This window comes from Astatotilapia calliptera, chromosome 1 (genome assembly GCF_900246225.1).
Source record: "Astatotilapia calliptera chromosome 1, fAstCal1.2, whole genome shotgun sequence".
Classification (NCBI taxonomy): domain Eukaryota; kingdom Metazoa; phylum Chordata; class Actinopteri; order Cichliformes; family Cichlidae; genus Astatotilapia; species Astatotilapia calliptera.
This window is the reverse complement of record NC_039302.1, coordinates 24630755-24655805: the sequence shown is the minus strand read 5'-3', so window position 1 is coordinate 24655805 and position 25051 is coordinate 24630755. Positions and strand designations below refer to the sequence as shown.

The following is a 25051-nucleotide window of genomic DNA, read 5'->3' as shown; positions in this document are numbered from 1 at the left end:
TTTGAGTGAGAGGCGTGTATGTGTGTGTCCTTCCTGCTAGAAAATGAATGACTATGGAGGACAAAATCAGACATCAAGCAGCAGTGTCCATTACCACACGCAGAGAAAGAAAGAGACCCCACTTGTCCCATTGTGGTTTTGAGTGTGCGCTCACCAGACACAAGCATAAAATCGGTGTGCAGCACAACTGGATGTGCATATTTTTTCTACCAGGTCTTATCTGTTTATTAATCTGTTATACATTTGTGCATGTGTGACATAATTTGTAGGATGATGCAGGTGTAGGAAGACAGAAAGGAGGGTTATAAATGCCTTTACCAAACCAGGGACCTTCAATAATGTGCCATGGGCTGAAACCATTTGGGCACTCTGCCATCGTGTCATTTTAACTCTGTGTGACATTCATATCAAATACCAGATGAGACCCAAGCCCAGTGTCTCAAGTCAGTTCCATTACATTTATAATGAGGCAATAAAATTTTACTTTGCGAAATTAATGCAGGATACTACTTACACCCATTTAGTCAGAAAAACCATAAAATACTGAGAACTCGAACCCTTTCCTACAGTCTAAAATTCAAAAACTCTCAGTACTGTGGTATTCTCATTTCTCGTCTTTGGTATCAAATAAAAGATGGGAAACACCAATAATTAAAAAGAAGCTTTCTCTAAACTTTAAAGATAAAAATATAAAAATATCTAAATATATAATTTTTAATTGTTCTAACTGATTATTTTGTGTTCTCTGTTTTCTACTTTGTCCCTCCTTTGAATCTTTCTCTCTGTTTCTCTCCATATGGAGATGGCAGATGTCTTCTCAGTTGTCAAGGAGATGGATTCATGCTCACATATTTACAGCCATAGTCACAAACATAACAAATGATTATAAGATCGACCCCTGAACAGAAGCCTCATACAAAGTGTACATCAGAAAGCACGTACACCAAAACCTTCTTCACAGCCTCTGTGACATTTTTTTATATGCTCAATATATTTTCTGCCATTTCACCCCACTTTGATATTCTTTTACCTCATGATAGATGTGTACAAACTGTGTTCTATTACAACTAATTTAAACCAACTATGAGCCCCCTACCACGTACAGTATGTAGGGTTTCTTCTGTTGTGAAATACCTTTCCTTAAGGTGTTTAGTGGGGCTTTCACAAGAACATTTTTTTACAACAAGATTACTGCTGCTAAATAAATAAATGAACAAACAAACATAATAGTATTAATGCAATATCTCTAAACTATTAAAAATATCTCATGGTTTATTGTTTTCTCTTGGGACTTAAGTTACACTCAAACTACAAGTGCAGGAAGATGCAAACAGAGTCAGTCAGCAGCAGATAGACATGCCATCATCATGTGATGTACTGGTTTGTTCACTCCACATTTTTGAGGGTTGTTTTTTTTGGAGCCATATTTAGATGGGAAGGCTGTACACGTTTATTACACAAGTTTGGATACCTTCTAATAAGTGCTGAAGCAACAGACTAATGAAATGCTAGCATTTCGAATCAAAACCGAAGCACAAACTGCCACAGTTATTTGATTTGATTTATTTAATAACAATTTTAAATGTGTATTCACTCACTTGAGCCAGCCTTAAGTGGTCACGAGATGAAATGCAGTATTCAGCACTGCCATGCTGGCTTCACATATATATTTGTATAGAATTCTGGTTATTTCCATTTAACACAAGTAGAAACCGGCATTAAGCTGCAGTACTACCTATTATGTTGAAGTGGGAAAATTGGTGCTGGATGAATCAGTAATCATATCTTTGTTATCATATCAAAATCACAGTCAGCCTTCCTAAACGTCCTTTTCCTTATGAAATTGATCACCGTCTCTTTGGACTAAATTCACATTCAGAAGAAGATAATTCCTCCCCATCACTAATACAGCCAACCACTGCAAAATCGTTAGTGTTTCTGTAGGTGGTATGACCTGGAGGGGAGTTGTACTGAAGTCTGAGGTGTACAAGGTGAACAGGAATAGAGACAGAGCAGTCTTCTGTGGACCTCCTTTACCATCAGAAACATGCCACTGGAAGAACAGTGATTACTATTAGAAACCTGTATCTATTCCTGGAGCTCTACAATCAGACTACCTGCTTTGATTCAACTCTGATAATCTATTAGATCAGTGTCCACCGTATACTTACTAAGTTTGCACCAGGAGATAGGAGTTAGCTTAGCTCAGGATAAAGCAACAGAGGAGGAGAACAATTTCTCATAACCAAGAAAATGAATGGAAGTTGAACCACAAGTGTTTGACTTACATCTTAGTTTCCATACACATGAAACAACCAATTCTGTGTTTTTTGAAAAGATAAACCTCTTTTCTCTTATCTGCTTTTTTGTTTAGGATAAAAATGGGTTATAAAAAAAGAAGGAAAATGGTACAAAAGCAAGGCAATATTCTAATATTTGGAGTATAACAAGCCTCTCCTTTGAAATTAATTGCAGCTTGCCAAGACCTAATCAAACATACAGTCATTCATATTCTGACACACTAACAAACACACACACACTTGCGTGCACACATGCTCACGCAAACATATGGGAAGAAAATGGCTGTGGTGACATTTCTCTAGTAAAAATGTCACCTGCGGTGGGGGTTGGTTCCCTGCTGAAATGGCATTTGCACACATTCACGCTCACACATGGGCACATATTCATGGGATTATAGTGTACAATGAAAGCTGTCAAGGAAGCAGCATAGCCCCTGGTGGAAACGTGTACGATACATCCTGCAGAATACATGGGCCTGCCCGTGAGTGTTATGGGGGGTTAGTGTTCTCCCCGATGTTAATATGGCACCAAACAGATTGAGACATCACATTTAAGGCCAGGGGAAATCAACCTGTGCAGGTCAGAAGTACGTGTGTGCTGCAGAAAGAAAGACAGAGAGAGGGGTCCGGCTTGCTCTATCTAGGGATGTCATATTGTTTCTATACACGGTGCTTCTGTACATGTTGGTAAGCTCCGTCTCATTTTAATCAAATCAGTCTGTTGGGAACTTTCCATTCAGAGCACTAACAGCAAGGAGAGATGTATATCGGTAGGAAATTAAACTATATATGCTTTATCACTTAGGAAACAATCTATAGAGTACACTGACATTCAGCAGAGACTGAAACATTATCATCTTTGAAGCTGTCAGATGAAAAGCAAAGATAAAAAAAATTGCAGAGCAGTTCCAGCGATTGGATAAAAAGGATTTTCATCTTTAATTAAGAAAGATAAGTTACACTAAAAAGACTTTCTATGCATCTTAAATTGACTATCCAAAATTAGTTTTATAAGCTGTGAGTTTCATGATGGATTTATCACCAGCTGTCATCAGAAGTGTCGTTTAGCAGTTGAGATAAGCTAATGCTTGTATCGCTGCTAGATTATGGAATCATAATTCTCCACTTCTAAACTGCGTGCATTCGCTGTCTTTTTAGTTTTCGGGAAGAATCTGAAAATATTGGACCTTTTCTTTTTTTTGTTTTTGCAGTCGAGTCTGGAGAAAATATTCTTGTGTGTCATATGTCTGTTTCCTTAGCCACGTGAGCAGCATTCAAAGCCGTACTGTTACTCTTAGAAATACATGAGTATGTCACAGTTGCCCCAGGGGTACATATCCTCTTTTGAGCTGCCTATTGCACTTCATTCACAGTTTTATATGTGATCTACATAGAGTTACCTGAAGAAGGATAAGAAATTTTATTAGAAGTGTTACAAAGGCTAATATGGGAAGCTTTCACTTGTCTACTCCTTCCCCGTCTCTAACCCATCTTCGTCTCATCTCTTATCTAGTGAAGGAAAAGCCTTATCTTATTCCCACTTTTATATCTACTCTTCTCTGTATCTGAATGACAATGAAGGACTGAGATTTTTTTTCCTTCTCTTTAATCTCTGTATCCAGCATTTTGCACATGTGCTCACTCACAGATTGTGAGTTGACCTTGGGGTGAAATGATAGTCCGACAGCTAATCAATTTTTAATAGCAGCCACGATTCCCCACAGGCCACAAACTGTGTTCGTCTATGTCATGAGTAAGCACGTGGAAGCGCATTTCCGTGGGCCTTTGCATGTCTTTGCACCTATCTGAGTGTCCGGGCTTTTGTATCTAGGTGAGTGAGTCTGTTATGGGAATCCAGTACAGTATCCACTTTGTTCCACCTACTAGCTGAAATATTAATGCTGTCAGTATTGGCAAGCCTGAAGAACGCGAGACTCAGACACACACACACACAAACCCACACAGTTAGCATGGGTGTATAACACTCTCGAGGCTATATAATTTAAATTGATGTGTCTTAAATTTGATGATAGACAAGAGAGCCAGTCAGGTAATTCCTTTCCTCAGTAAGAAACGTTCATTTTTACTCCTGACGGATCAATTTTTTTTAAGAAATGCTTGACACACAGCATATTAGATGAATGTTCTCCTCATGCCTGTGCAGGTTTTTTCCCCAGGAAACACAATTTCACAATTTCATCAAAAAACATGATGCCGGGTTTGGCAAAGGATACTTTTAAAGAGTCCTTTTTTCCTGGTTCAGTGAAGCTTACAAGCAGTAATATGACCATTAGAAAGCATATGTATCAGCTGCTATGGATAGTGACTGTCACCCAAGAGCGGTATCGTCCTTCAGTGTTTCATAATGTTTGTAAATATGCAAGTGATTTCTAGTTTAACTTTGTCCCTAGTCAAATATTAAAATAATTAATTAAAATAATCTAACATTGGTATCATATTAAAATGCACATAAGATAATATTGTAAATAATACAACAGCAGTAACGAAATCATTGAAACTCCAGCACAGTAGCTTGTGTTTAATGCACTGTAACAGCAGAAGGTGGAAAGAATAATAAGACAATGAATTAGTAAGCAGCAACCTGCAATCACATTGTGGCTACTACTGCTATGCTAAATGACAGAGCAGTGCTTTTTGATCCTGTTGTTAAGCTATGGCTCAGTCAGAGTCAGATAAACTTAATTTATCCCCAAGGGGCAAATTCCAAAAATTGCTACATTTTATGTAGAAAGAGAAATTTTGGAGAAGTTAAAAGCGTGTTGTAATTCCTCTGTGGCCCATAAGCTAAATAAAGCAGTAAATGTTCTTTAGGTACCTGCACCACAGGCACCTAAAGAAAATCCAGAAGTGCCTAAAGGTGAACATAGAAGTCTTATGTGATTCCAAAACATTAAATTGCTTCATTATTTCACAGTATCTGGTACAGCAGAGCTCATTTATGTATATATCAAACCTCAGGGTTGTAATATCTCGGCAGTACATCCAAAAGAGAACAGCTAACATGAATGTTCTGAGTCTGCGAGCCGAGGTGAAATGAATAAATTAGTTCAGATTAGAATTGATTGAAGCCTGAACTTTCTCTTCCTATATTGTACTTGTATCGCTCTCTTTGTACATGTGTTTGCACAAATGTCTGTTTCTGCAGTCTTAGGGAACCAATTAGAGCTCAGTCTCGGTCTCTTATTGATTTTCCGGCCAATAGCAATGAAGCTCTGCTGTAAGGGGGCTATCGAGCAATGGTCTCTAAGCTCAGAGTTAGTTGTTTAATTCCTTTCCTTAAATTGGCTCAAAGACTTAATTGTGGTATTTAAAGTGGAGGATCAGGAAGACCTGTGAAGGCCAGTTTTCAGAAATATGTCCTCTTCTTTCTTTTCTCTGTAAATGTGAATCAAACATAAACTCTGACACGTTCGAAAGATGTTCAACCATTTAAGAATTTCTGTTTCAGGATAAAAAAAGAGCAAAGTATTGATGACGTTTAAGGTAAGGAAAGGCGAGCGAGATGAGATGAGAAAATGGAGTGGGCTGAGATATTGAGCATTATGATTTTTTTTTTCAAATAAAGAGACACCGAAGACAGTAGATGGTTTTCCGTCTTGCAAAAGGGAATAACAGACAGAGCAGGATAAAGAGAATATTTAAGGTGAAAAAAGAAGAGAGGAAGTGAGGGTTGCTTCCAAAGAGGGAGATGGACAGAGTTTGAGAGCACCGTGACAGCCGCGTTAGTGTCTGGAGAGTCATTAGTGACCCATTTCTCTCTCAGGCTACATCTTTCTTTCTCTCCCTTCTTTTTCATTAAACAGAGCAAAGAGCCCATTAGCTTTGTGTTCCTCCTGCAAATCTCATATTGGCTGCGCCACATTTATTGATTCACCAGAGCGAGTAGTCCAAGGATCCTCTGAGATTATTGTGGGTGTGGGTTTTTATAAAACATGCAGACAAATGATTTCACTACAGAGCTCATCTCAGATTAAATGCCTTAAACTGAGTGCTGAGCCCAAATGTTTCTGAAAAACAAAGCTGGTGATTAAAAGTTGAACTACACTGTATGTAGTGGTACAAAGGGACCTTAATTATTGTGGTATATTTTTTTATATTTTACTTAGAAATAGTTTCCCTCTTGATGTTCACCATCATTACTGCAGAGCTTTTTATTGTTGGTATAAAAGGTAAGTGAGGTTAATGGCCCTTGGTGGGTCTTGCGATTTCATTTAATCTTTTGAAAAACATATAGGAACATCATTTTGGCCCCACTTATACCTCAGTCTCACACACATACACGCATACATGAACACCTTCCACACTCTTGGACATGAGGAGGAAATGGGCTCTTAGGGGGGAAGACTTTATGAGTTACGCCTTGTAAAGCATGCGTTGGTGAAATCCTTCCCCCTAGGCTCTTACTCATGTGATGGGCTCTTTTATTGGGGTCAGGAGAGGGCTTAGTACTGAAGCTAAGACTGTGTGGGAGAGATTGAGCTTGTGTGTGTTGTAGGTATAGATGTTTATTTATTTATTTATTTGATTTGATTTTTTTGGCACAAACATTAACCCAACTTTAAGGCTCAGTATGTTCAGTTTTCTTAAGGTCATCAAACGTTACACATTTATTGCATTTGGTATCTCGCTTCATTTCACGCCCTCACCTATAGACAGGCTTTAAGGTTTAACCACATGTGCTATTAACTTCATATGAGAAAGCTGGTAACAGCCACACTCTTTGATCGACACTCACAAAATTGGTTGAACCGACTCTTAAAAGGTCTGTGGTCATTTGGTGATGCAACCGAGAGAAAGCCTGGCAGCGTGCTTTTATTTTTAATAAATCGGGGTGGGTTTGTTCAGTCTAACATGACTTTGTTCTGATTACTTTTAGCTCTTTCACCCTTGGCTAAAAGTTATTATTTAAAAAAATGATAGCAGCAGAAATAACCTCCCTTGGCAGAAAATTTACTTTATATAGGTAAGGTTGATATTATCTCACAGCACAGAAATGTAATGGATGACAATTTTCACTTGAAATTTTTTAATTTTTTGAAATTTTCACAGCCAGGGACCCCTACTTAGCGTGCTAACACACTTATTAGACCACCTGGCAGAAAATTACAATTTTTATATGAAACAAAGCCATGGCATGATGAAGGTTTCGTGCTTTTCAGCATACTTTTATTAACTCTAACGGTTGCTGTCACGCTACACACACAGCTGCAGCTTTTCAGCTCGTAGCTGAGCACTCCACTACCAACAACACCATGACAGGGTCCAGTTCACAGTTTAAACCCGGCGATTGCGGCATGACACCGGCATGATTGCGGATGCCGCTCAGGTGCGTCCGCTCGCCTGCAGTGGCACTGCAGACCACGCCCCGCCACATATTTTTAGAAATCTGTTAAAAATTATATTATTTGTTAGGCAAATAATAAACTGAAAACAAACCTAACTAACCTCTTTGTCTAGAATTCCTTCTTAAGGTTCAGTGTCTTACCTAAATATACGTTGACATGCAGACTGGAGTGGCCAGGGAATCTATCCATCCTGCTTCTGATTGGTAAACAACCTGTTCTACCTCCTGAGCCACAGCTGCCCAACTAAAGACCTTGTGCATACTGCTGGGGTTACCATTATAGTAAAAAAATATATTTATATATATATATATATAGTTTGGTAATTACCAACACTGTTAATTTAGAGAACCTGTGGCATGAACCTGGTAGTCGTTTAAGCACCGCACATAAATGCATTGTTGACTTTACTTGTAGTAAGCTAATACTCAGCAGGATTTGGAGTTTTGGGGATTACTGTGTGATGGGTAATCCCATGGTTACGTTTAACTGAAAGCACACTTCAGGCGATGATTCATCTGTGCTAACAAGCACAAACAGACAAATGATTTCTCTCCTGCTCTCTCTCCCTCACAGGAGCCACATCTTTTTCATGTGTCCGGCACCTTTGTGCCTCGTAGATATAAAATATGACAGGGTATGACACACATAAAAACAGAGTTCACTGAATTTTTTTTTCTTACTAAGTGCCTCAGTGCAATATGAAGTACTGAAAGCTTAGCACACTTTGTAACTATTATCATAATATAATTGATATTGTCCTGCAAATTCTCAGCTTATGACATCAGGTGTTGAAATACTCACACTCTGCCCCATTGCATGTAATTCACGTGTTATATTTGTATTACCTTGATGTACAGCTGAAAGTCTGCACTTTAACCATCTCCTGTTTGTTTGATATAAAATCCACTGTGTTGGTGTAAAGAGGCAAATAACAAAAAGACACAAAAACAAAAAAGTTTCATTGTTCAAAAGGACGTAACTATACCTGTTATATTGCACGGGGGGTGAAGTTAGATGCTTAATCCTGTTTCAGTGTTTGAATCCAGTTCTTGACTTAACCAGTAGCTGCTTCTCAGATTCTGCCTGTCATTAGCTGATCTGATGTTTGCTACATCTGTCATGCCGTTTGTCATAAACCGTCACGGTGTCCAAGGTTTTTGGAAATTTCTGATACTGTGACTTTGTCTATTAACACTATTAACATGTTGTGAAGAGAATGACTGCAAATGAACAAAATGTAACATCCATCCATTTTCTTCTGCTTATCTGGGGCCGGGTCGTGGGGGCAGCAGCCTAAGCAGAGAAGCCCAGACCTTTCTCTCCCCAGCCACCTCCTCCAGCTTGTCCAGGGGAACACCAAGGTGTTCCCAGGTCAGCCGAGAGATATAATGTCTCCAGCGGGTCTGCCCCGGGGCCCTTCTCCCGGAGGGACATTCCCAGAACACCTCACCCAGGAGGCGCCCAGGAGGCATCCTTGTCAGATGCCCAAACCACCTGAACTGGCTCCTTTTGATGTAATCGCTACCCCATCGTGGTGGAGGGGTTTGTGTGTCCCAGAGATTCCAGTGGCTATGTTGTCCGGGGGCTTCTGCTCCCTGGTAGGGTGTCCCATTGCAAATTGGTCCTGGGTGAGGGACCCCTATGAGCAGAACACCAAGCGAACAGTTCACCCTGCCCAAAGTAGGGTTACCGGGGCCCCGCCCTGGAGCCAGGCCCGGGGGAGGGTGCCCGAAAATGAGCGTCTAGTGGCCGGGCCCAAAAAAGGGACATAGGCCCATCCTCCTGCAGGCCCACCACCCACACGTGGCGCAGTGGGGGTCGGGTGCACTGTGTGCCAGGCGGCAGCCAGGAGTGGAGGCTCCGGCGGACCAATCACTGGCTACCAAGGATATCAAAATGTAACATTCACACTAATATAACTGATTATATCTAAACTAAATAGTTCTCATTTTTCACACTTACATTTTAAGGTACAGGAAGAATTCCAGGCAGCTTGTACTACCAGTTCAATGAAAGGCATCTGACATTGACCGAGACATAAATTCTGTATCAAAGCAACAGAGACACAAAACATCTGTGATATTTGAATAGATATAAGACATTAAGGATGGCACACACTTCCCACACAGTTCATCCAATGTCACAGTGAAAATATCAAATGCATTTAATAATCAGGTTGGCTCCTATCACCCGCTGAGACAGTTGGTGTGGTTAACACTGAGTCATAAGAGCACCTGACACCCAGTGCCAATCATCCGCTTCAACCGAGTCTCTCTCCCGATTGTCAAAGGAGAAGTGTGATGTAAATCTTCAGGATAATCCTGTACTGCATCGCAGGGAGGAAGATTTAGTGACAGACATGAAAAGAGGAAGACAGACGGGCTGAATCAGAGAGCGATATAGTCAGCGAGACATCAAACAAGAAAGAGAGACAAAGACAAATTCACACAGATGAGGAATGGAAGGAGAAGATGAGCAACAATAAACTGCTGGGAAGTATTTCAAACTTGAAAACACCTTTTACCGACAGAGACCAGGGCTGTTTATATGTTAAAATGTTCTGGAGCTCAGTCAGATTCGATGACGCTGCGTTTTGCAGCCGCTGATATCACAGAAAACAACAACAGCTGCCAGGCGGCAAATTGCGGCTGCTAACAGTTTGTGACAGGAGTGGGAGGAAAGGACGAAGGAGAGGAGGAGTGAAAGCTAAAATAGAATTCCTGCAATTCAGGCTTTTGATGTGCGGCAGTGAAGTGGAAGTAGAGAAGAGGTGTGAACAGAGAGAAAAAAGGAAGGGATTTAGGAGAGAAGGAGAAAGAGATAGCGAAAGAGTGACAGGTAAAGGAGGGGAAGGGATGAGGGAGGTAAAAGTACTTAGAGGGAGTAAAGTGATGAGAGGGAGAGAGAGCATGTTACGACTTGTATAAGCGCAGAACTAAAAAGCGGAATTTTTGTGACTCTGGTTTTGTGGCTCTATGTCGTTTGTAGCTAACATGAAGATGTCTTCCAGCAACTCTACTTCACAGTAATACATACAAGGTCTGCTCATGGCTTTGACACAGGCAGATTTCTTTAGCGGGGAAAAAGTGTTCATGCTTTAAAAGTGAAATAGAAATGGGTGGTTGGCATGAGGAGAACCCGAAACTCAACAGAAGCTTGTCAGACTGCTTCATGTTTCATGACAAGTGATCTCAGACACCGGCAAAGTTTTCTAAACTATCTCAGAAAGTGTGACTGTATCAATGTACTTTCACACTGCTGTTTGTCTGAGTGCCCTGCTGACTTTCTTGTTTTTGTTGGATCAAAAGAAATCCACCCCTGCAGAAAAATTGCAAACAAACAAGCTGATTCCCAAACGCACGGTGGGAATCAAGCTTTGACTGATAATCCTGCATTTACCTTTAGCCTCCTGTCTAAAAAACAACCTCTGTTTTCGCTTATTGTCTTACCCTCAGGTGAAAGTGATGGTGAGAGTTTGCCCGGTGTCTCAGTCTGATGCAGCCGAGTCCAGTTCCTTTCTCAAAGTGGATCCCAGGAAGAAACAAATCACCATCATGGACCCATCAGCAAATCAGACGCAAAGTGCTGCCTCTCAGAAAAGGGCCGGAGCCAATCAGGTCCCACCAAAGATGTTCACTTTTGATGCAGCGTTCCCTCCTGATGCATCACAGGTCAGAGACATTTTATGTGACAAAGTCTGGTAAAATGACTATAAATAAAAACAAAATTATGAACTTCACGCTCTTCTTAAATTTTGTTAAGAACTGGATACCATGCTGGTAGATAAAATGTGCGGTTGCAATGCAAACAAACACTGTTGTTAGTAACAGACTAATAAAATACAGAAATTTCTTTTCAAAAACTGAGTTATGAGCTTCTTGGACAGGCTCTACCATAGCTGCTATTTTATTTGTCACATCTTTGCATTAAAATGCTCTAAAAAGCAACAGTTTCACAAACAGTGTCATGAGGATGTGAGCTGGGGGATTTAACAGAGAAGTCTGGAGACTAAAACAGTGAAGTTGCAAAGAATAGAGGTAGTAAGTGGGGACAAGTTTAAACACCTGGAATCATTGATCCAAAGAAACGGACAGTGCACAAGAGAGTGAAGAAGAGAGTGCAGGCAGAGTGGAGTGGATGAAGACAAGTATCGGGTGATTTGTGACAGAATGACAGCAGCAGGAGTGAAAGGGAAGCTTTCCAAGACGGCACTGACACCCGCTATGATGTATGGTTTGGAGACGGTGGCAGTAACAAACTGACAGGAGTCAGAACTCACTAAGATGGATGAGATTAAAAATGAGGAGGCACAGCTCAGATGCTTTGGAGAAGAAGTTAGAGAGTCAGGCAGAAGAGGGATAGTGGATATTTTGGAAAAAGGATGTTAAAGATGGAGCTGCCAAGCAGGAGGAAAAGAGAAAGACCAAAAAGGTGACATGGATGTAGAGAAGGAGGTCATGCAGAGTTGGTTGGTGTGACAGAGGAGGATGCTAAGCATAAGGTAGGACTGAGACACATGATCTGAAAGAAGTCTTTGACTTGCACATTACCTTTACTTTTGAGCCGCAGAGGTCGCTGCTTGGTCGGTATGTGCATTTGCATGAATCTAGGCGAGATGTGTTCCCCTGGATAAGCCAGTGAGATAAGCTTCAAAGAAAATGCTGATTCTTTAAGACATTTATAGAACCAGAACACAGTAATACTGACAATTACAGGGAAGTTGCCCGTCATCTCCTCCACACCAACAGTCAGATGTTTAAAAAATCAAAACAAAACAGCAGAATCCTAGCTCCAGCGCGAGTTTGAATAATGTTTGTCTAAAATTGAATGTATTTCTGATTTACTTGACCCTGTTTATTCCTCTGTCTTCCTGTGTTAGGCGGAAGTGTGTGCAGGAACAGTTGCTGAGGTCATTCAGTCGGTAGTGAACGGAGCAGATGGCTGTGTCTTCTGCTTTGGACACTCTAAACTGGGTAAAATTCTCACACACGCACACACACACACACACAAAAACTACAAAATCAGAGCTTGGCTCGTGAGTCTTCTTTAGTGAGTGTGACCATCGGTGTGTCGGCTCTTCACTTGGCCGTCGCTCCACTAGCCCTCATCTATCAGAGAGAGAAAGAAGAGGATTAGTGTCTGCTGAAGCTGAAAGCATTCTCGGTCTGCTCTGTCTGTGTTTCTGTCCTTTTCTCCCTCTAATCCTTCTGAAGCTGGTTGTCAGAGAAGTTCTCTTAAAAAGGGTCAAGGCCCCTCACTGCATTGTGCAACATGTCTGATCCCAGACATACACTGAGACAAACAAAGACCCACCACAAACACGCAGACACACACACGAATAAGGCTTCATCGACTGTGGGTCAGCCGCTGCTGTGTTTGTCCTTGTAAACACAAGCAGCATTTCCCCTTCTCAGTTTGTGAGCCTTCAGCTTGAGTTTCTAAGTCTCCTTGAACTGCAGAGCATGACAACAGCAGAGATGTGACACTTCGACTGGCGCTGCAGTGCAAAGATCAACATGTAAACCGCTGTTTGGTTGCTGTGAAGCAAAATCTTGCCAAATCTGAAGAAAAAGTCAGCTCAACTCAAACCACAGTCAGTCAGCAAGATTATGTAAACACTACCCAGCTGAATTTCATAAAACTTGGTGAGGATGTGGAGAATGGGCAAACGATCGCTTTCTTTAAAATGGCAAAATACAGCAAATATTTCGATAACTTTTAATTTGTCTTTTTTTTTCTATTGATGGTGGTTGATTGGTTCCCTTGCTGCAAATATGGCGTGAACAGTGTTGTCAATGTCTTTATATGGACCACAGGAACTACTTAATGGAAGCTAGTAGGAATTCAATTAAGAAAATAAAGTTGGAGAGACTTTAAAAAATCAAGTGTATATACAAATTTGATGAAGCGTCATCATGATCTAAAGGTTGTGACTCAGATGATGAGCTGCTGACTTCCTGTTTTCTTCTTAAACACATGACAGAGTAGGTCTGACTATACAAGATGTCATTGCAAAACAAATATATTCAACACTCTACTTCTTCATATTTTACCACTTTTTGTTTATGGTGAATGTAAGAATGGTCACTATACGGACATCTTTGAGCAGTCCATCACAACTCCCGGTGGCCCAATATCCTATCTAATGAAATAGCATTAAAAATAGATCATGCACATAAAAAATGTGAAAACCACCACTAGGGTTTACACAGTCAGCACAGAATGATAGCAGAAATAGGATCCAGGACAGATCAATCAAACAGATGCACATGTAATCGTCACACTCCCAGGACAGAAACAACATGGTGCACAGTGCACATACGACAGCTTGTCTAGATCCACGTTTGTCATTTTAACATGAATACATATTTTCATTCAGCTGTCAAATATTGACATGCAAAATACAGACTGTCTCGTGATTTATGATGCTTGTGATTCATCCTGTGTAATATGGCTAAGACTGAAGCTAATATCCTGCTGCCGGCGTTTGATTATGTTAATAACACTGCAAACTCTTTTATTTGATTGAAATCAATTTCTCAATCAGTTTTACTGCTATATTAATGCCGTGACCTCACTCGTATATGTTCAAACGGCTGCTGCTGTAGCAGCAGATGAGTTAATTCTTTGTGATCCAGCTCACCTAAGGCCATGGATTTTAATGAGACTGCATTATAATGGCATTACCTTTTTACTAATTAAAATGGGGAAAGTAACACAACGAGCATTTACCTTCGGCTCTGTGGCCCTTGGCTGTAGACACATGTGGGGATTCTGGCACAGACCAGCTACTACACACTCATGCACATTTTTGCAGTGAGCAAAAGGGAATTCATTAAAAAGGAAAAATTAAATAAAAGTCTAAATGATCCTGAACAAATGGATGAACTTCAGGAATTGAATCCTCTTGCTTTGAGTCATGTGTGATGGATTTTGTTATCGTTATTAGAGTAGTGTCCGTCCTTAGTAATGATGAATGCGCGTGTCTGCATAAGCTCGTGTGTGGATGTCTTTGAACTCCTGAAACAGCTCTGCCATGTTCCCTCACACATATTCACTTTCTCTCTGATAGCAAAGGTATATTAACCTGATGAGACCAATTCACAGAAATATGCATAAACTGCACATACGTGGATACAAACGCATTATGATAAGTCAGTGGAGTAGGCAGCTATATGAGCACAATTTGCAGTTTTCAGTAGTCAGAACAGAAGGACGCATTATAGAGCCACATATAAACTCCCACAGATGTGTGTTTTAATGTGTTCTTTGTCACTTGCACACAGGCTTTAAAGGCAAAAAAGAGAAAGGGTGGTTGTTCAAGTGCTCTGTGGTTATGTTAGTGGTACTACACAGAGCCGTTATGAGTCAGGGAATCCATCTGATCTGCTAAATGAAAAGAAATCAACTGGTAAATCTGATAAATCAAAGTAAATGACCCACTGTTGCTTTAAAAGAGCTCTTTAACATAGCGGGTGGCAACATTTTATATAATCTTTAACATGTGTTTAAAAGCTTTCTTTATGTTTTATCTGGAAAACTGAGCATTGTGAATTATAAATACTACTACAACAGCACCAGCTTTCGGATACTTAATACAACTCTCTTTGTTGTATTTTTTATCACATTTTTGGGACAAGTCATCATTTTTGACAGTAGTCTAGATGCTCCAGGAAACACTGAGTGCAGAACAATGTAAAATTACATTGTAGATGACAACTTCCCCTCCGTCCTTTCTCGGAACAAATCAGACACATTTCTCTGCGCTGCATCACAGGAGTCAGGCTTTTGATGTCGTCTGTCTTTCGTGCAAGTGTTCCCATCGGTGTGATTGTTAGGTGTGACATATGGCTTTGTTTAGGTGTGTGTTTGATCTCCAACTTCTGACAGCCGGAGCAGGTGTGGGAAAGGGATAATCATCATCTTGTGACTGAAAGGGACAGACACGTGCATTTCACACACACATCTATTCACACTTATTTCTGTTGATGTTCTTTTTGATAGATCTTCAGCTTATTTCCCGTTCACCATTGTCTTTCTGGCTTTCTCATTCAGGTAAATCTTACACGATGATCGGCCGCGATGACTCTCTTCAGACTCTGGGTATAATCCCCTGTGCCATTTCCTGGTTGTTTAAGCTCATCAACGAGCGAAAAGAGAAAACTGGTGCACGCTTCTCCGTCCGCGTCTCTGCAGTTGAGGTCAGTGATCGCAATGAAACCTTAATTTGAAACATTCCCTGCAGAAAAAAACGAGTGCAAATCCTGATGCAGACATTTGACAAATCAGGGCACTGATAGTCTCTAAAAAGCACTGGCAGTAGCTGTCAACTATCTTTAGTATCTGTCTTCTCTCAGTGAAGTAAAATTTTAATTTAAGATTCTTCTGGCCAGATTTAATCCTAGACAGATGTTAAGAAAACTGAGAAAATAAAATGAGGAAGCTACTGTTGTTGAAATAATCTGTGCTTTTGTGCAGGTTTGGGGAAAAGAGGAGAACCTTAAAGACTTGTTATCTGAAGTGGCTACAGGCAGCTTACAGGATGGGCAGTCACCTGGGGTCTACCTGTGTGAGGACCCCATTTGTGGCATGCAGGTACACATGCACAAACACACAATTAAAAACATCACGGCTTACCTTGGAACTGGTTCATGTCACTTGTACCTGTGGGTTTAAACCTTACAGATTCAGACTCTGTATAAATGTGTTTTCACATCAAACAGCTCTCTGCAGTCTTGGCTTGGATGTGAACCCACAGACACTCGTCTTGGAGATGATCTAGTATCATTTACATTAAGCTCAATAACCACAACTGATAAATGAACATAAAAATAGTTTTATATGGATACATTTGAATATGTTATTGATGATGGGGCTCTTGAGTCCATCTGGCAGTACTGTGGATGTGCATCAAATGAAAAAAAGGGACTTTGATCATTCAGCATCCTGTTTTTATCCAACAATGCCAAAATGAGGTATTTTTAAAGAGATGATTCAGAAACAGTCGGATGATTCATTCACCTGATTGTGAAAACGATGCCAAGAGAAAAACACTTGACACAAACAAAACTGGAAAAATAACCAGAACTCTCAAAAGGCTCATTGTCTATTCAAACTTTTGTTTTTTTAAGTGACTTTTCAAAATTACATGCAGCTAAACAAACACCTTTAATAACCAAGATTCAGAAAACAAAAGACGGCTTATGTGAATAAAATTCTAATGAACATCACTATTATTAACACCCTTTGCAGGTATCTGCACAGCAGTAGTCTCAGTAACGTGTCAATGTAAAAAGAACACCAAAAACAAATGAGCGACAATGGGTTAGCAGCCGTATATGTGTGTGTGTTCAGTCATACTGTATGTTTATAGGATTAGAGGGTCTGATACAAACACATCTGTGTAATCCTTAACTAATCTGACATAATCTCATCAGTAATGATATCCTGCAGTACCACACACACACACACACACACTCTCACTTCCCTCCTCTCTCTCTATTACTCACGTCTGCTTCCCTCTATTTCTCACATACCTGCAGACAAATTAGAAATGATTTATTAAAAATATGCCAATCAGTTTTCCGCCACGCTGAATCCTCACAGTACACAATATTATCAGCGTTTAAACACTTCTCCCTCGGTAAACCAAATCCCTCAAGCTAAGGTGAAGTAGTGTCTTTCGGCATGTCTGACTGCCTGTCCTCTGGCTACTCACGGTTGCTTCCTTATCACGTCTGTAAAAGTGCAATATTGTTATGCTTTTTTTTCTTCCCCAAACTCTTCCAGCTGCAGAACCAGTCTGAGCTCCGCGCTCCAACACCAGAAAAGGCAGCCTGGTTCCTGGATGCAGCCATAGCAGCTCGCCATAGTAGCCAACGCTCCAACACCACTGAAGAAGAGCACAGGAATTCACATATGCTCTTTACATTACACATATATCAGTATCGCATGGAAAAGACGGGAAAAGGAGGAAGTAAGCAGTGCATGCTTAAACCCTGATGTTTCAAACTGTTATTACTGGTGCAACAATTAAATGTCTCAATAGCAACATTTAACGATTACTTCTACTGCGCTCACCTTTGCAGGAAAATAGTTGTTGTTTGTTGTGACTATGATAATCACAGTAGGATAAAAGCAGACAGAAACATATTGTTTGCTATGAATAAATTGTGGAACACTGGAGACCAAAGTAAGGAGTGAACAATGAAGGACAGATCAATATGCAGATCGATCTAAATGCTTCCTATTATGGTTGCTACAAATAAACTGCAGCAACAGAGATGCACATGCACCTTTTACTGAACGCACAATCCCTTAATATATTAATCAAAGTCATTTCCAACAGTTATTTTTGGTCTTTATAACAAATCACATAGCATATGAGTGGTTTTATTTATGCCTGAGAGATGTTTGACCAAATTATGTCTGATTATGGCCATTTATGTTACACACAAGTGTGTGTATGAAATAAACTGTAATGTGTGTGCATCTGTGTATGTATGAGAGAAATGTGAATGCTTAAGAATGATAACTGTAATGACATTTGTTACACTTGCATGTTTCTTTCAATCAAACACATTTAATATTAGAGAACAATAACCTAAGTAAATGCAAAAATACAGTTTTAAAATGATGATTTAATTTATTAAGGGGAAACGTTACCCAGACCTACCTGGTCCTGTGTGAAAAGGTGATTATCCCCTAAACCTTTAAACCTTCATTTAATTATTTTGAGCCGCTCAGATCGAGATTTGCAGTGTTTCAAATTACTGTCCTGCTGCATAACCCTGCATCAGTTTTTGGCCTGCATGAGCTTCAGGGTTGTCCTGTAGACAGCAGAATTTATTGTTCCACAAATTACGAAGTCATCCACATCCAGAAGCTACAAAGCAGCCCCCGACCATCACACTACCACCACCGTGTTTGATTGTATGTTCTTCTTATGAAGTACTATATCAGTTTTATGTCAGATCTAATGGGATGTAAACCTTGTAAAAAGTAAAAGTCATGTCTTTATTGGTCAGCAGTGGTTTTCTCCCATGGATGCCATTTTTGCCCAGTCTCCTTCTTATTGTTGAATCATGAACACTGACCTTAAATAAGCTAAGTGAGGCCTGCAGTTCTTTAGGTGTTGTTCTGTGTTATTTTGTGACCTTCTGGTTGGGTTATCAATTCAATCTTGGAGTAATTTTAGTAGGTCAGCCACCTCAGTGAAAGTTCCCCACTGTTCCAAGTTTCCTCCATTTGTGGATAATAGCTCTCACTATGGTTCACTGAAGTCCCAGAGCCGTAAGAATGCCTTTTTAACCCTTTCCAGACTGATAGATGTTAGTGACTTAGTTTCTCGTCTGTTCTTGAATTTCTTTAAATTGTAGCATCATGTGTTGATTTTGTAGCCTTTTTTCATGTAACCTTTTCATGTTCTTCATATTCTGTAATTGCTTAATTCAACAGAAAGTAATCTGGCCAGAGTGTGGCTAAGAAACTGAGCTCAGCTTTTCCAAAAATGCGGTTAATCATCATTAATTCATGATTTAACAAGGGGGCAATTACTTTATATACTTACTAACTTTAAATAGGGCCAGGTAGGTCTGCATAGTTTTTCTTCTACTTTATAAATTAAATAATCCTTCAAAAACTACATTTTGCATTTATTTGGGTTATCTTTGTCAAATATTAAGATTTGTTTGATGTTAGGAAACGTTTATCTTCATATTATTACTGTCACTGTTAATATAGATTTCTTACAGATGCAGTATACTGTATTAACAACTCTAAGTTGTCCTTCAATCTTGAGCCATCTTTTCTCGTCTGCTAGTGTCAGGAGGTCGCAGTCGCCTCCACCTGCTGGACCTGGGCAGCTGTGATGTTAAAGTACTCGGAGGAGGAGGAGGTGGGAAAAGCAGGGAGAACTCTTCACCCAGCTCGGCTCCTCTGTGCCTTTCGCTGTCTGCACTCGGCAATGTGATTCTGGCCCTGGTCAATGGAAGCAAACACATCCCATATAAGTACGTTCGTGTGGGTGTGTGTGTGTTTGTGTTTATGGGTGGGTGTGGGTGAGTGGGAGTATGACTAATTAATGCATAAATTTAAGAGGAGAATAAAGATAAATTCAGAAACTGGTGAACTAAACTGTTGAGAAGAGTGAACGGTAGGCTGAGGTGGAAAGCAGGATCTTGATGTGAGAGGTAAAAAGGAAAGGATAGTAGCAGATTTCATAAGTTGCTTCAGGTTTGGGGGATTTACTGTCATAAACAACAGCAGCTGGTGTTACATATTCATCACATTCATTTTGTTGGTTAACTGACTGCCAATGACAGCAAAGGAGAGAGGAAAAGGCAAAGATGATAGAGCCAGTAACTCTAGCCAGAAGAAATTGTTTGAAAATAAAAATACTTGAACCAGGGGAAAAGAAATCATAACAGCTAAAGTGATGCATAGTCCTGCTCTGGCAGTAAGAATACGGGATGTGAAACTGTAAATGCCCTCCTTTTTTCTAATTTCTCTCTGCTTCCCTTCTGCTCTTCCACTCTGCTCAAGGCTGTGTAGCTCTGTGCTCATGCTGGGTTAATTTAATCACAAGCTTTTGCATTTACATTGCAAAACAACCTGCTACTTAGCATTGAAGCTCTAAGCACAGCTTTGCTGACTCTGATTTGGCATTGGTGACTCAGACACTTTTGGAGTGTGATGGGATTTGACTGGTTTTTAACAATCCATGCTGTGTTACTGACACATTTTTATAAATCCAGGAAGTAAGAGTTTTTTTGATTGAATTAAGACTGTTGAAGTTGGGCTTGTGGAGGATATATATTAAAAATATAATGAAGGTATTTATTTATAAGGTAAAATAATGGTGTCTTGTGCATAAACTGTATATAAAGGACGAACACAGACATTGTGACGTCACTAATTAGTTAGAGAGTTAAAACCTTGAGCTGAGGGTTTTCACCCTCGTCCGATTGACCCTTTGAAAGTGGACGTGACGAGCAAACACACTCATAAGGTAGTCAGTAACACTGGATTTTTTGGAGACCACTTTACAAAATAAAGTGAAAATCATGTTAGATGTCTGAGAAAGTCCCAAATAAGGTCCCAGACAAAGGAACCAAAGGACCATTTACAGACTAAGATAAGATAAGATAACCTTTATTAGTCCCACACATGGGAAATTTGTTTTGTCACAGCAGGAAGTGGACAGTGCAAAAGTTATGAGGCAAAAATTAGAATACAATAAGAATAAATACAGTACACAACTGTACAGAATAGAATAAAATAAAATACTATATACAGTAGAATAAAATAAAATAAATATACAATAAGATAAAAATAGAATACAAATACAAATACTATATACAACTGAGTAAAAATACAACGATGACAGAAAGGATTATTGCATATGTATGGTCTAAAGGAATTCCCACCTGATTGCCCTCAGGCACTTCTCCAGAATCTTCAGATCCAGAAGCTACATCCATCTTTTCTATACAGTCTATAGTCCTGTTGTGTCAGGTACCAGGATGTTGGCAGTGGTCCCTGTAGAGTTGTTCCAGCTGGCACCACCTTCTGATGCTTGATCAGACTGGGATCTACGGCACACTCTGTCACTTTCCATCTGCTGATCCTGAACCGTTTCAGTGGCGTGGTTAGGTGCATTGCCCTGCTAATGGAGGCTGCTACCAAATCCCAAGGTCCACCAGAAGAACATAATTTACTTCACCTCTCTCTAGTTTTAATGTTGTGACTGATGAGTGTATTTCACCCCAGAGGTGGGACCAAGTCATTGTTTTGCAAGTCTCAAGTAAGTCTCAAGTCTTTATCCTCAAGTCTCAAGTCAAGTCTCAAGTAATGTCAGGCAAGTCAGAGTCGAGTCTCAAGTCACTGGTGTAAAAGTCCGAGTCAAGTCACAAGTCTGAAATTTTGAATTTCAAGTCCTTTCGAGTCTTTAAAAAAAAAAAAACGAAAAAGCATGTTGCAGTTATGCTAAATGTAAATATTAGACCATGTAATTTTTAAATCTGTGTTTTTCTCAACACATGACAAAATAGTGAACTTAGAAAGTATACACAAATTGTGAAATTGCACCTCTTTAAAATGCAGCTCAATTAAACTTAGCTCCTGGAATAATTTTCACCGACAGTTCTGAGATAAGCTGCATGTTATTCTTGGATGCGGTTGTAGGACCGGCTTTAAAATCGCATGACAAAAATATCATACACATTAAAAAAAACTGTATCACCAACGTAGCCTGGACAAAATTTGCTAGTTAGATGAAGTCAGCTATCTCATCTTAGCATATTTATATGCATATTTATAATCATACGGTTCTTGGAGTGAGTGCATACACTCATGAAGTTTAGTAACTTCCGGTGACTGCAACAAGCCCAGGTACAGTTTACCGACGGATGGGTACAGGACCTTGAAATGCACCGTGTAGAAAGTAAAGACCATCGTACGTATCATAAGTTTACCAGTCTCACAAATCGTCGTCATAAATACACATTCGTTAACCGTTTATTAATAGGACCTTTGAGCTCAACGGTAATTAATTAGTAGTGGAAATAATTTCTGGTAGCATCACAGAAATGTAGCAGTGACAATAATACTGTATGCTGTAATCGTACTGGGCAATTAGTGATACAAAACAACTGTTTTATCCTGTGAATAAAAGTATATGTTTTTGTCAATGTACCATAATAACAGAAGTGAAACGCAATATTGTGTCAGGACAATTCACTATTTATGCACAATAAATAAAGGAGCATAGCGCGACAATTTCTGTTCAGCGCCAGACTTGCTTGTAACCTATATCACCAATTATGTTATGAAAATGACGCATTAACTACAACAGCAGACTGACCTTTGTGGAAATGCTTGGAGCAGACTAACCTGTGAGCTGGAGTGTTCTGGGACGTTATATTTGGTCTTTGAATGGCTGCAATCCAGGCCATCCAGTCGCGTCTTTGTTACTTCGGAAACACGGCTCGAACAATTTCTCTTCAACGACGTAATCCGATAACAACCGATCTCTTTACCCGTCGGCTTCCCGTGGCTGTCATGCGACCGGCTATTGCAGTTAATAATACAACGGCTTCTTGACATTTTTGTGTTTCTTTTTATCGCTGTGTGACTGGTTTCAATTGAAAGCCTGCGTGCGCTAGTACCTCTTGCCACGAGTTCCCAGAATCCTTTGCGGTTCTACCCCTGAATGACGTCATATTTTCAATCTATATAATATGCATGTTACATTTTATATTTGGGGTGAAATATCAAGTCTTTTCAAGTAAACCGGTTCAAGTCCAATTCAAGTCCCAAGTCATTGGTTTAAAAGTCCAAGTCAAGTCACAAGTCTTAGAACATTTTTTCAAGTCAAGTCTAAAGTCATAAAATTAATGACTCGAGTCTGACTCGAGTCCAAGTCATGTGACTCGAGTCCACACCTCTGTTTCACCCACAACCAAACTGATTGATCAGCTGAATTTCCTATCACCTTTCTCATCCCTAGAAACCAAAGCAATCATATAGCAAGCTGTTTCCTTTGAGGGGAAAATATTCGACTCAAACGAAACACGCTTAAAGTCCGGCTGCTCATTTTCTTTCATCACAGTTGCTGAGCCTGTCTTGCAATGCTTCACTGCTTCCAGGATAGGGTCCCATCCTGTTTTTATAATCCCAGTCCTGTTCCAGTACTGTTGCTAGGTAACCAGTGAATCTACCATTTATCAGTACACTTTTGGACTTTGTAGCTTCCCAGTTCACAAAAAGAGTCAGACTGTTCAACCAGCACTGCCTTCTGTAAGAATCCAAGCGTCTCGGCACGATTCAGCAGTCAACATGCTTGAAAGACCCATGTTTCAGTCACAATATGCTCTTGCAAAGACCCTTAACACATTTACTAAACATTCCCTTTCCTCATCGTGGATGCTGCACAACTTCTTGTCCAAAAAATGTTTTCTCTTTCCCACTCATGTCTTTCTGTCAATCAAGACACTCAAAGGGCAGTTTTTTCCTCTTCTTGCCAAAATCTCTTTGACACTAGAACTCTAGATTTTCTCAGTTTATTAGTTTAGTTAAGTAGAAATTTGTGAGCAAAGCTGTACCACAGTGCTGCTTATTCAATGCCTTAATATGAATTTTCTGAAACAGTGGTGATCCAGGAATTTAGATGACAGAAAGTGTCATATTACATATACGATGTTCCTGCCTGGTAAAGCTTGTAATAAATCTAGCACAGGCTGATAGGTAAGACCCAATCCAACATCCCCAGCATTTGAATTAACATCCAAATGAATACTTCATGAGTCATGAGTTTACCTACATTAATCTCAGGAAGATATGCAGAGATAGCTCGAAAGAGAGAGACAGAGACTGGAGGATTTGTTGAAGCCCGAGGCAGCAAACTGAGAAATCAGAAAAGAAAAAAAGAAAGCAATAATGAAAAAGAGGAGGCGGTCAGATAGGAGCGTGTACGTACTTTGCGTATGTACACTGTTGTGTACATACACGCATGTGAATGTACACATACGTGTGCAAGACTTGACTGCGGGCTGTGTTTTTAGAAAAGGGGGACAGCAGCATGAGGTATCGGGCCACAGAGGAGCTGTACTCACTGTCAGCCTGCAGGCCTCAGCACACACACAAACATTATGAATGATTGCAGTAGCCCACCCAGGAGAAAGTCTTTTCTTAAACACACAGCCTAGTTTTACTCTCCCATCTGCTCGTTTAATCTCTCTGGGACATAGACCATCTCCCAATATTAGACTTTATCATACCCTGAGCGCCTCTTTTAAAGGGACTGTTCACCCAAAAATCAAATGTATATATTTTACTACTGGTCTGGAGTGCTGCTTATCCATCTAGATTGTTTTGTGATGAGCTGCACTGTCTTGGAGATATTAGAAAATTCTGTTGTGAGCAGTTTCATGCAGGACTTCATCTCTTTCCACTAAACTACACCCATCAACTGTATTGCTATCCAGAGTGAAGCGTGCATGTACATGTGACACAGTATGACAAGAGTTGAACATTAAGGGTGTGTGTCCACAAACTCTAGTTTTTGAACTGGAAGCTCTTTTGGGCTCATTTTCAGAGCAAGAAGCACTTATTTTTGCAAAGTTACAGGACTGCTGTTTTTGTTATTAGATTATAGATAACTGTCCGGACAGTTTTATTTTTTAATAGATGCTACAATTTCACATTGAAAACCATCAGTCTAACAAGGCGATATAAGTAACACTTGGTGACATTGGGAAAGAAGAACCCCCTTTTAACAGGAAGAGACAGGGTTCAAAGAGTGTCAGACATCTGTCAAGACTGGTTAGGTGTGAGGGCAAAACAGAAAAGAACAAATAGAGTGAATATAAAGACAAGGACACAAAC

The 25051-nt window shown here is 40.0% G+C and overlaps 1 protein-coding gene across 1 annotated transcript in view; it reads left to right on the top strand.

Moving 5' to 3' along the window:
• Positions 1–25051, top strand: part of kif26ba (kinesin family member 26Ba) — a 102051-nt gene that overhangs the window by 56360 nt on the left and 20640 nt on the right. Inside the window, exons 6-11 of the mRNA XM_026171119.1 lie at positions 11122–11337; positions 12546–12639; positions 15722–15867; positions 16145–16261; positions 17456–17642; positions 19488–19677. Coding sequence (XP_026026904.1) covers positions 11122–11337; positions 12546–12639; positions 15722–15867; positions 16145–16261; positions 17456–17642; positions 19488–19677 — 950 coding nt within the window. The remainder of the gene's footprint in view (positions 1–11121; positions 11338–12545; positions 12640–15721; positions 15868–16144; positions 16262–17455; positions 17643–19487; positions 19678–25051) is intronic.